This window comes from Populus euphratica, unplaced genomic scaffold (assembly GCF_000495115.2).
Source record: "Populus euphratica unplaced genomic scaffold, PopEup_1.0 scaffold266.1, whole genome shotgun sequence".
Taxonomy (NCBI): Eukaryota; Viridiplantae; Streptophyta; class Magnoliopsida; order Malpighiales; family Salicaceae; genus Populus; species Populus euphratica.
In genome coordinates, this window is record NW_011500149.1 from 12,821 (window position 1) to 26,195 (window position 13,375).

At 38.0% G+C, this 13,375-nt stretch overlaps 1 protein-coding gene across 1 annotated transcript; it reads left to right on the top strand.

Annotated features, from left to right (window-relative positions):
• Positions 1 to 1,312: 1,312 nt before the first annotated feature.
• LOC105110909 (uncharacterized) lies at positions 1,313 to 10,550 on the top strand. The gene is given in 6 exon segments (XM_011006114.1): positions 1,313 to 3,170; positions 3,540 to 6,147; positions 6,149 to 6,874; positions 7,120 to 7,312; positions 7,424 to 8,691; positions 8,693 to 10,550. Coding segments are annotated over 6 exon segments (8,511 nt in total).
• The last annotated feature ends 2,825 nt before the right edge of the window (positions 10,551 to 13,375 follow it).

Below are 13,375 nucleotides of genomic sequence, written 5' to 3' on the forward strand. Positions count from 1 at the left end.
ATTCGTTATTTTTAGCTAGAAAAAAATAAAAAAATATGTACATGCATAAAAAATAAGTTTATTTTTTTTCATTTATTCACTGACGCCAGAGTCGGGAATAAAAATAACTGATTTAAATTTATTTTATTTTTTATGTGATGCGTAAACAAATAAATTTATTTGATTTGTTTATTCACCGACGCCAGAGTCAGGAATAAAATATCTGATTTAAATTTATTTTATTTTTTATGTGATGCGTAAAAATAAATTTATTTGATTTGTTTATTCACCGACGCCAGAGTCAGGAATAAAAAATAACTGATTTAAATTTATTTTGTTTTTTATAGCTACGTGATATTTACCAACGCCAGAGTTGGAAATATCTGTAGTTAAATATTCACTGACACCAGAGTCAGGAATATTACACGCAAGACCACCATAGCATAACCCAACAAAACATTAGCAATTATTGACAAAGTCAGCAATGCAGCCTGCCTTAGGCAGGACGCTAAAAGGGGTGATAATATCTTCCCTCTTGCGTAATCAGTCTCGAACCATAGAATCTCTGTTGACCAGTTAGGGTTCCTAGTAACCATAATACTAGGTGGCGACTCCTTAAACAAGATCATTCCCCCATCAAAGAACTGGATGCCAGAAATCCGTTCTTTCCATTCCATTTAAATCATTTTTAAGGCCGCCGCGATGTCGGGTGCGACAGAATGGCGACTCCACTAGGGAACTAAGACTAAGCTTTGCTTTATTTGTTAAAAATTGCTACCAATATTTGTTGTGTGTTTTGGTTTTTATTTTATTCTATTTGGTTTATTTATTTTTACAGCTTTAGCATCCATATTTATTCATGCCATCATATATATTGGATATGCATTGACGCCTTCACACACCACGCATTTCATAATAAATATATGTTGTATAAACTTTATGTTAAGTGGGAGAGTAGCGGTACCCCAATGGCTTTAGCCTGGGTAAGACTCGTGAAACCATCCAACTTTCGCTTGATTGTTTACTCGATAGTGGTTGGTATGCCTAAACTGATATTATTCAGGGCCTCTATCTTCACGCTACTTGTAAGCCTCATATCAACCTTTCGAGGAAGATCACTGAGCATGCGAAAGACCTTTCAAAGACTAGATAGTAGCCTACCTTGAACATTTAATGACTAGAACCTACCCTTTAAGTTGTTCCCTATGTAAATCTCACTAAGGCAAGCTTAACATATAGCATCTTTATTACAGGATTGTTTTTTAGGTGACATAATGTCGTTAATCGTGAAATCACAACGGTTGAGTATGGGCTTGAATCTGAATCATTGCATATGACTGAGGGAGACTGCCCTAGACTGGATGACAGTGGGATACCGCTACTAAAAGATGTGAGATGCATAATAAATGAGGCCAGTTGTTTGCTTCCATTCACCAAATACTTGGCCGATGAGGCAGAATTTACTAGGATGTATGGGAGAGTTTTGCATCTTCTGAATGTTCCAGTACTGCCATTAGCCATAAAAACCTTAATTCATTTTTGGGATCCTGAATATCGATGTTTTACATTTGGGAATATCGACATGGTTCCTACCATTGAAGAATACGGTGTTTTGACAGAATTTCCTGAGGATATCCATAAGGTTTACTTTCATCAAAAGATTGAGAATACTATAGAGGAGCTCGCTAAGCTATTGGGAATCCGTCAAATGAGCTTATATAGAGAAAAAAATAATTCTGGGGGTTTGAGATGGAAACGATTAGAAGAGCTTTTGATTGCTAAAAAGTCTAATATTGATGCTAATTTGGAGGTATATCGAATATTGGCTTTGGGGATATTTGGGTTGATTTTGTTTCCTTCGACGGCCGGAATTATCAGTTTAGAGGCAGCTAATTTGTTTATGGAGTATGAGAAGACCAAAATTAATCCTTCTGCTGCGATCTTGGCTGAAACTTTTTTATCTCTCAATCATTGCAAAAGGATTGGGAAAGGTTCTATGAGATGTTGTGTTCCATTGTTGTTCATTTGGATGGTAAGCCATATAGAGTCCGAGACACCAGTATTCCGAAATTTTTGGTGGTTTGATCAAAAGCCACTCGAGTTATTTGTATCAAGTGAATGGGAAAACTTTTCTGAAGATGATTGGAGGGTAAAATTGCAAGGAATTCCGCAAAGCAATTTTAATTGGAGAGCCCCATGGATGAAAAATGTAGCATACCTAATGGGCTGTGGGAAAAAGCCTTGGGTACCTTTGATTGGGGTGACTGGGTATATTAGTTATGCACCTGCTTTGGTTGCAAGACAGCTTGGGGGCATACAAAGCATTCCAAGAACAGTTGGTTTAGCTCAATTCACTAGAGTCTACAAAGGAGCATATAATGAAATACTAGAGAGCATTAAGCATGATTGGGGTTCTTTGGTGATAGTTAAAAAGGAGATAGGTGTAAGGAATCCTACGGTTAGTGAAAGGTATCCCGAATGGCGTAATGGAGGAGTCTCTTATATGGCAGAAGTTTCTGAATCTGTGGGCACTCGAAGGAAAAGAGTGAACAGTGAAGAAGAATTAAGGGAACAAGTAAAATTGTTACAAGCCGAGCTTAAAGCAAAGGAGGAGCAGAGAGTGTCCTTGGAGCAGCAGTTAGCCAAAAAAAGAGCTGTGAGAAAAACAGTTGAAGAAGAAAAGGACTCTGTGGGTCAAGACTGGATAAAGGCAAAGGATGAATTGAAGACGATCAATAAAGACATGACATATTATATGGCAAAAGCTAAGCATTGGGAAGAGTCAGCTATCAAGACGCAAACTGCATTAAAAATGCGTCGGGCGAACGTAGTCAAGCTTAAAGACCAATTGGGGAGAGCGGAGATTGAAATAGTCAACACTAAACATGTGACTAAAATACATGAAGAGCAAAAAGTAGCGTTGAATGATCATAAGGTTGAAGCAGAAGCATTGAGATCTAAGCTGGAAAAAGAAAAATTGAAAACCGCACAGCTTATAGAAAACCAGAAAATGATAAAGCAGCATAATCAAACATTGGACAATGCTAATAACTTTTTGTCTAGAAACAACTTGATTCATACTGAGAGGATAAGAGAACTACAAGATCAAATTGATAGAGCAGTTGCAGAAGCCCATTTATTACGAGTGGAAGCTCGCCAAGTAGGAGGAGACATAATGAAATATCAAAGAAGCATGGATAACACCGATCTTTTTTTAAGAGCAATAGCTACTAAAGGCAGTGTTTTTTCTCCTGTAATAGATTAGATTAATTTTTCATTGTAAGCTTTTAAATAAGTAATGAAAGGGTTAGACCCACATTTTCAAAAAAAAAAAACATTTGTATATGGCTGAAAGCCCAAATGTCAAAAAGCTGAGCAGATCTCTCCTCGGCATTACAGCAATGATATCAAGTTCAAGTTCAACCCACATATCTAATGAATAACGACCATATGTCACCAACAAAGTGTGAATCTATATCCAATATGTTGCATTCACATTCATGCATCTCATACATTTGCTTATAGATTGTCATATTTTGCATATAACAGGTGAAATATAGGTCCCCAACTGAAACGTATTCATAATACTCGTTCACGAAAGAAAATGGAAAATGAAGAGAGAGCTCAGTTAGAAATGCAACACCAAAGAGAGTTGGAAAGCCTGAAAGAGGATGTGGCAAGGCTCACTAGCTTGCTCGAGCAAGCTTTGAGGCCTAGAGCTGGGGAAGGAACATCTTCTCAACAAACATGTACACCTCAGCCTCCACCTTCCTTTATTCCGCCATTCGAACCTCAGCATGCTGCTCCTTTCGCACCTACTCAATCAGCACATCCAATGAGGATCCCTCATATTGTGTTGACAGAAGAAAAACCTCAAAGGAACAAGATAATAGAGGAAAATGGTCATGAGAAACTAGCTGCCTTAGAAGAAAGAATGAAGGCAATAGAAGGGAATAGTTTGTATGATCCCGTGAAGGCCGCTGAAATGTGTTTAGTGCCTAACGTGGTTATTCCTAGAAAATTCAGAGTTCCAGAATTTGTTAAATATACCGGAACTCAGTGCCCAATCACCCATCTTAAAGCATATTGTAATAAGATGGCTGAAGTAGTCCATGATGAGAGATTATTGATCCATTTCTTTCAGGACAGTTTAAGTGATGCTGCTCTTGCTTGGTATATGCGTTTGGATAATACCAAGATTAAAGGATGGAAGGACTTGGTTGATGCTTTTATTAGACAATATAAGTTCAACATGGATATTGCCCCAGATAGATCAAGTCTGCAAGCCATGGAAAAAGGCAATAAGGAGTTTGTAAGAGAATATGCCCAAAAGTGGCGTGAATTAGCCGCACAAGTAAGTCCTCCATTGTCAGAAAGGGAGATGACTGACTTATTTTCCAATACTTTCAAAGCCCCGTACTTTGAGTACTTGGTAGGCAGTGCAACACAAAATTTCTCCGATTTGGTTGTCATAGCTGAAAGGATCGAACAAGTCGTTCGGACGGGTAGGATCGTGGATCCTACTGAAAAAAGAGGTTTTATTAGGAAGAGGAAAGAAACAGAAATTCACAATGTTGAAAGGGAAAGTAGAGGGAAGAAAACCTACCAAGATAATTACAGCTTCAAAAGTATTCCACCTACCCCCTCTATATCCAATATAAAATTCTCTTCACCTACAAACACCCAAAACAACCCAATAAACAACCAAACCAATAATGCTTACCGCCCAAGAAGAAATTTTCCAACAGATCAAGTGCAACTTCCACCATTACCCATGTCTCTTACTGAAATGCACCAAAGATTGCTTAGTATTGGTCAGGTAGCACCTATTCCATTAGAACCTTTACAACCACCATTTCCCTTTTGGTATAAACCCGATAAAAAATGTGAATACCATGCTGGTGCTGTTGGTCATAATATTGATGGATGTATTGCATTCAAACGAAAAATCCTTCAGCTTATCAAAGCTGGTTGGATTTCTTTTGATGAGTCTCCAAATGTGAATTCTAACCCTCTACCAAATCATGCTTCTGGAAGCGGGGGAGTTAATAATTTGGAGATAGGAAGGGGAAGTACATCAACTTTAAGGGTGACTATGGATAGATTGTATGGGATGTTGAGGCAAATAGACTATTTAAAGACACCAGTCAAAGTACAAGCTGTAAGGAATGATAATGAATATTGTAAATATCATCAGCAGCTTGGGCATGATATCGACTCGTGTGAGGAGTTCCATTTGGAGGTAGAAAATATGATGGCATTGGGAGTATTAAGATTAATAAAACCCAAAGAAGATGAGTTGGTAGGAACAATGACTGGTTGTAACAAGAAGGTGGAAGTTTGTAGATATATACCAACCAAAAAGGGTCCACCAAAAATGATCCTAACCAAGCCTATGAATACTGTTAGCGGGAGTTTTAGTGCCCAACCATATAATTATGGTTATTCCTTTCACAACACAAATCCTGCCCCTGTTTTCCATGCTGAAATAGGAGGACTCACTCGAAGTGGGAGATGTTTTACTCCTGAAGAGTTGGAAAATCACAGAAAAGCCAAAGGAAAAGATATGGTGGAATTGACAAAGACAGATGAGGTTAATAAGCCAGTAAGTGATGAAGAGGCTAATGAATTTCTGAAATTGATGAAGCACAGTGAATATAGTGTGGTTGATCAGCTAAAGAAAACACCGGCTAGGATTTCTTTGTTATCATTAATGTTGAGTTCAGAATTGCATAGGAACGTGCTTCAGAAGGTTCTTAATGAAGCATATGTTCCTCAGGATATCACACAAGACTCCATAGAACATTTGGTGGGCAGGATTCAAGCCACCAACTACCTCTACTTTACCGATGATGAGCTGGATCATGAAGGGACCGGTCATAATAAACCATTGCACATCACAGTAAAATGCAAGGATTGTGTGGTAGCTAAGGTGCTTATAGATAATGGTTCTGCTCTCAATGTATTACCAAGACATGTACTTGATAAAATGCCAGTTGATGCCTCTCACATGAAGCCAAGTACCATGACTGCTAGGGCATATGATGGGTCACCTCGACCAATCATTGGGAGTATTGATGTTGAACTAATCATTGGCCCACAACCATTTCAAGTCACATTACAAGTAATGGACATTCATCCATCATATAGCATGTTACTTGGGAGACCGAGCTGTCGCATCTTCTTTACATCAACGGGTCAAGTTTATCATCAATGGAAATTTGGTGACTGTGAGGGCTGAGGAAACTTTATCAACAATGAAAAATGTATCGATCCCTTACATAGAAACTGAAGAAAGTAAGGATGGAAATTTGCATGCATTTGAAGTTGTAAATGCTGAATGGGTACCAGAAAATACGATACGAAGGAAACCAGAAATTTCTGAAGCAGCAAAAATGGTTGCTAAATACTTCTTAAAGCATGGACTGCCATTTCAATATGACCACACTACCGGAATGCCTGAGAGGGTTAATGTGATAAAAATGAAGTGCGCGGATCAAAGGTTTGGCTTAGGGTTTAAGCCTGGGAAAGCAGATTTCAAAAGAGCAGCTGAAATTAGAAGAGAAAAGAGAATGGCCCGGATTGAAAGGAGAGAACCAGATGAAGATCGAATGGAAATCCCACCAATCCATGTAACGTTCCCAAGACCCGCATATGTGATAAAAACTGAAGATTATGAGGGAGGACTAAGAAAGGAATTCAATGGTGTTACTATCAATTATCTTGAAAAAGACAGTGAACAAGAGTTAAAGGAAGAAGATAGTACTCATGAACAGTTGCCTCAGCTGACTATTAGCGTTTTGGAAGATGGCTCATCAGAATTCGTGAGGAAACTGGCCGAGGGAGAAGATTTAGCAAATTGGGAAATTCATGAAGTTCCAATTATTTTCAAAAAGTAATGTTTGTTTACTTGTTTGTTGTTTTGGTTATTTGTATTGTTTGAATAATTGTGCCTTGCCAAATCATCATGGCTTAAGAGATTGGCAATAAGGTTTTGTGGTTGAGCCCTTCTATCCTTTAGATTTCAATGAGATCATGCATACTTTCTTTCAATCGTTTTTTTTCTTTTTCTCTTTCTCTGTTCATTTATTTAATTTCCCAGAACTATATACTCATAACCGAAACACTTTTCGCTTTCAGGAAATCTGAAAGTGGATTGTCATACACCTCACAAACTCATTGCACTGTGGATAATTGGCTTAACTCTGATGAAAATATAATTGCCATGGATGAGGAAGAGTTTGGTGAAGAGGATATCCATGAGTTCGCAAGGTTAGTCGAACAATCTGACCGCACATGGAAGCCTGCAAAAGAAGAATTAGAACTGATAAATGTGGGCACCGAGGATAATAAAAGAGAGTTGAAGATAGGGAAGTTAGTCTCTGCTGATGAAAGAAGGAAATTGATTGCTCTTTTACAAGAATATGTTGATGTTTTTGCCTAGTCATACGCTGATATGCCTGGTCTGGATACTGATATTGTGGTACATAAACTACCTTTGATAGAAGGTTGTAAGCCAGTTAAGCAAAAGTTGAGGAGGACAAGGCCATATATACTAATCAAAGTGAAAGAAGAAATAATGAAACAGTGGGATGCTGGATTCTTGAAAGTAGTCGATTATTCTCAATGGGTGTCCAATATCGTAGTAGTACCCAAGAAAGATAACAAAATCAGGGTATGTGTGGATTTCCGAGACTTGAATAAGGCAAGCCCAAAAGATAATTTTCCTTTACCCCATATAGATGTGCTAGTGGATAGTGCTGCTAAGAGTTCTACTTACTCTTTTATGGATGGTTTCTCTGGGTATAATCAGATTAAAATGGCCGAGCAAGACAAGAAGAAAACAACATTTGTCACCCCGTGGGGAACATATTGCTATAAAGTTATGCCATTTGGATTGAAAAATGCTGGGGCAACTTATCAAAGAGCAATGGTGACACTATTTCATGACATGATGCACAAAGAAATTGAGGTATATGTGGATGATATGATTGCTAAGTCTAAAGATGAGGAAAACCATATCCCAGCTCTGAAGAAATTATTTGAAAGGCTGAGAAAGTATCAATTAAAGTTGAACCCTGCAAAGTGTACATTTGAGGTGAAGTCAGGGAAGTTATTGGGATTTATGGTAAGCAATAATGGCATAGAAGTAGACCCTGATAAAGTGAAGGCCATACAAGCTATGTCAACTCCTAAAACCGAGAAAGAAGTTCGAGGTTTTTTGGGGCGTTTAAATTACATTGCTCGATTTATTTCACAACTCACAGTCACTTATGAACCAATCTTTCAATTACTTCAAAAGAAAAACCCTGGAGTATGGGATGAAGACTGTCAAAAAGCATTTGATAAGATAAAACAATATCTGCAAAACCCACCTCTATTGGTACCACCTATGCCTGGAAAGCCTCTCATTTTATATTTAACAGTGACTGAATCAGCAATGGGTTGTGTGCTTGGCCAACATAATGAGACCGGAAGAAAAGAACAAGCCATCTACTACCTTAGTAAAAAGTTCACTGAGTGTGAATCTCGTTACAGTATGGTTGAGAAGTTGTGTTGTGCTTTGGTATGGAGTGCGAAAAGACTCCGGCAGTATATGCTATATTATACCACTTGGTTAATTTCAAAGATAGATCCTCTGAAATATATTTTTGAAAAACCGTACATGTCAAATAGGCTAGCCAGATGGCAAGTGTTGTTGACTGAATATGATCTACAAAACAAGAAAATCCGTGAAAGGAAGTGCAATCGCAGACCATTTAGCTGATAATGCCCTTAAAGACTATGAGCCATTAAATTTTGACTTCCCTGATGAAGATGTGTTAGTAATAGAAAGTGATTGGTGGACCATGTACTTTGATGGTGCAGTGAATGTGTCTGGTAATGGAGCTGGTGCTGTAATAATTTCTCCAGAAGGGAAACAATATCCCATCTCCATTAAATTGCAATTTAGTTGCACAAACAACACAGCTGAATATGAGGCTTGTATTCATGGATTAGAAGCTGCATTGGAACTAAAGATACAAAAACTAGAGGTATATGGAGACTCCATGTTGATAATCTGCCAGACAAAGGGGGAATGGCAGACAAAAGATGAGAAATTGAAACCATATCAAGAATATCTCTCCAAGTTGGCTGAAAAGTTTGAAGAGATAGAGTTCAATCATTTAGGAAGGGATAAGAATCAGTTTGCGGATGCTTTAGCAACCCTGGCCTCTATGGCCACAATCGATTGTGGTATCAGAGTACATCCTATAGGCATTGATATCAGAAGTTCTCCTGCTCATTGTTATTTAATAGAAGAAGAAATTGATGGCAATCCTTGGTATGCAGATATAAAAAGATTCATCCAATATCGAGAATATCCTTCTGAAGCTTCAAAGACAGATAAGAAGACGTTGAGAAGAATGGCCATGGAATACTTTCTAGATGGAGAAATCTTATACAAAAGGGCATTTGATGGGACTTTATTAAGATGCCTAGACAGATCAGAAGCCAATAAAGCTTTGTATGAAGTACACGGAGGAATTTGCACCACCCATGCAAATGGACACATGATGGCGAGAAAAATACAAAGAGCAGGGTATTTTTGGATGACTATGGAGAAGGATTGTATAGAATTTGTCCGAAGATGTCATAAATGTCAGGTGTATAGTGACAAAATCAATGCGCCTCCATTGCCCTTATTCAATATGGTGTCACCTTGGCCATTTGCAATGTGGGGGATAGATGTGATTGGGCCTATTAATCCAAAAGCTAGCAATGGTCATCGATTTATCTTGGTCGCAATTGATTATTTTACAAAGTGGGTAGAGGCCTGTTCATATGCTCATGTGACGCAGAAAGTGGTCAAGCGTTTCATTGAGAGAGACCTAATTTGTAGGTATGGTTTGCCAGAAAGGATAGTAACCGATAACGCCAAGAACTTCAATGGGAAGATGATCGTGGAATTATGCACTAAATGGAAAATCAAGCATTCCAATTCATCCCCTTACCGACCAAAGATGAATGGTGCTGTTGAAGCAGCTAACAAGAACATAAAGAAGATTGTCCAGAAAATGGTGGTTACATATAAAGATTGGCAAGAATGGCTTCCTTATGCTTTACATGCATATCGAACAGCAATAAGAACGTCCACTGGGGCTACACCTTATTCATTAGTTTACGGAATGGAGGCAGTGATGCCTTTGGAAGTAGAGATTCCTTCTTTAAGGGTCCTCATGGAATCTGAGCTAGAAGAGGCTAAATGGGCAAGAATACGATATGAACAGCTAAATATGATCAGTGAAAAGAGATTAGCTGCAATCTGTCACCACCAATTGTATCAAAAAAGGATAGCAAGAGCATATGACAGAAAAGTTCGACCAAGAGAGTTTGAAGCAGGAGATCTTGTATTGAGAAAAATCCTATTACTACCTAATGAAAATCATAGCAAGTGGGCACCCAATTATGAAGGTCCTTATGTAGTAAAAAAGGCATTCTCTGGAGAAGCATTGATACTGACAGGAATGGATGGAGAAGAGTTGAGTAGGCCAGTGAATTCCGATTCTGTGAAGAAATATTATCCATGATTGTATAAGTTCTCATCCAATCAATAAAAGTTTTGCCAATAAATTCACTTTGCATGTCTTTGCTCTCTCTTATAAGTGTTTATCAAAGAATTAGTAAATACAACCTTGAAGCCTTGCATGATCTCATAGATTCAATTCATCATTCTTACCAAAATCAGTTTCCCTATTAGAGTTTTGAAAAATTGATCTGGCATTTTGATTTCAAAAGTAATTTGATGTTTATCCAAAAACAATATTTTTGACATTCTACTTGTAGAATGACAATTGAATCAAGCAACTCCATTATTAAGGTGACTAATATTAAAAAAAAAAAATGAATAAACACCTTTACCCCATTACTCTTGAATCATGTGTTTTTTTAAATGTATGAATAATGGTATGTAGTAAACTTGTTGCTCATAACTCATGAAATATATCTTTGCAAAGAATAAACCATCATACTATACGAGGTCAAAGTTTATTGATCATAGCTGCTTGCGCTTGAAATGAGGAAAGGCCATCTTTGTTATTTCCTTTCACGTTCTAAAATAAGAACATCCCTTGCAAACCCTTTTTGAGCCTGAATAATTTTTTCTTTCATAAAAAAATCTCGACTAGGATCACACCCCACACTGGGGGCAAGTGAAATTTCAATTATCAAGAAAGAGGATAATGCTGTGAGAAAGCCGAAAGTCAAAAAAGAAAAAGAAAAAAAGCTCAAGAAACTCAAATGCTAGGGGGCATGCTCAAATCACAAGAAAAAGTGATAACCAAGATAAAATGAGTATGCTCTATAGCAAAGCAATGAAAAAGAAAAAGAAAACAGCAAATCAAAGAAGAGCAGCAAAAGAAAATATGAATGACATCAATAGTCAAACTGTTAATAGTGATCCTCAGTCTTTGAAGCCCTGAAACACTCTTTGAGCCTTATGAATCATTTTCTTTCATAGCCAAAAACCATAACCTACGTTACGTGCCTATAGAAGTCCTTTCTAATCAAGCAAGCAAGCAACCTAGAACAATAAACAATGCTCTCAAAATGCAAAGAATACTTTTTCATAAGATTCATGACATCAAGAATAAACTACTCATTATTATTCATGCTGATAAAAAAATAAATGTGCAAAAAAAAAAAGACAAGTTCTTCTCATACAAAACCTCGAGCTTTTTCTCGAGCCCACCACTCTGAAAACCTATAAAAACAAAAGTTCATAATATCATGGCATATTTTCACCGAAGACCTCATTGCCAAACACAAGAACAAATAATCTCTTTTCCAAGAAAGAAAAATAACCAAGGAGTTGCAAGATTTCAAAAGCAAATTGTTTTAGACTCACATCGAAATAATTTTTTGTGTTCAAAATGCAAGATCAAGATTTCAAGATTCATTCTAGACCCATATTCCTTCACCAAACAGAAAAAGGATAGATATGAGAGAATGACCTCTTAGAACCATTATTTATCCAAATCACTAAGAGAGCACACTTAGAGGCAATAACTAATACAAGGGGGCAACATTGTGTTTAAAAGGAAAAATTCTAGAAAAGGAGATGGTAATTTCCTTTAACCAGACAAGGGGGCATTTTGGTTTACAAAAGACAACTCGATCCTTTCAGCAAGTGACACCGAATGTTTCTAGCAGTGAAACGAGGAGTAATGAGTAATCCTCTTAAATTATTTGACGAATCAGGAAATCTTTAGCAAGCAAGTGGGTCACGATGGGCACCAAAAATGCTAAGTTATACAAATAAATTTGGAAATAGACTTATATGAGCCAACTCGAGTGGGCTAGAAAGCTAAACTATAAAGATGACTCAAATCAGATAACAAGATCTCACCAACCAAGCAACGAGAAGATTAAGAAGAAATGGGGGCCTATATTTCAAATCAGGTAAATATGCATGCATATCATTTAAACTTTGAGACCTTGGACAATGAGTTTTGTAAATTTTTTAGAGAAAATTCTAACGAAATCCATTCAAGTGCGCCTTTGAGCCCTCGACCATTAAAGGTAGTGCATTTCCTATCCTACCTCCATTTGAGCGTGCCTTCGAGCCCTCGACCATCAAAGGTAGTGCATTTCCTATCCTACCTCCATTCGAGTGTGCCTTCGAGCCCTCGACCATCAAAGATAGTGCATTTCCTATCCTACCTCCATTCGAGCGTGCCTTCGAGCCCTTGTCTTATTTCTTTTCGAAAGCATCTTCGAGCCCTCGACCATCAAAGGTAGTGCATTTCTTATCCTACCTCCATTCGAGCGTGCCTTCAAGCCCTTGTCTTATTTCTTTTCGAAAGCGTCTTCGAGCCCTCGACCATCAAAGGTAGTGCATTTCCTATCCTACCTCCATTCGAGCACGCCTTTGAGCCCTCGACCATCATAGGTGGTGCATTTCCTATCCTACCTCCATTCGAGCGCGCCTTCAAGTGCGCCTTCGAGCCCTCATTTCCTCCAAGCTTCCATCTATTGAACAATGCGCCTTCGAACCCTATCATGTCTTATAAAAAATCCTAATATACCATCTGGGTCGGTAACCCATTAAAATATACCATCTGGGTAGGTAACCCATTACAATATACCCATTACAACTAGGCAGGTGACCCATTACAATGTGACCATCTGGGTAGGTAACCCATTACAATATACCATCTGGGCAGGTGACCCATTACAATGTGACCATCTGGGTAGGTAACCCATTACAATATACCCATTACAACTGGGCAGGTGACCCATTACAATGTGACCATCTAGGTAGGTAACCCATTACAATATACCATCTGGGCAGGTGACCCATTACAATGTGACCATCTGGGTAGGTAACCCATTACAATATACCAACTAGGCAGGT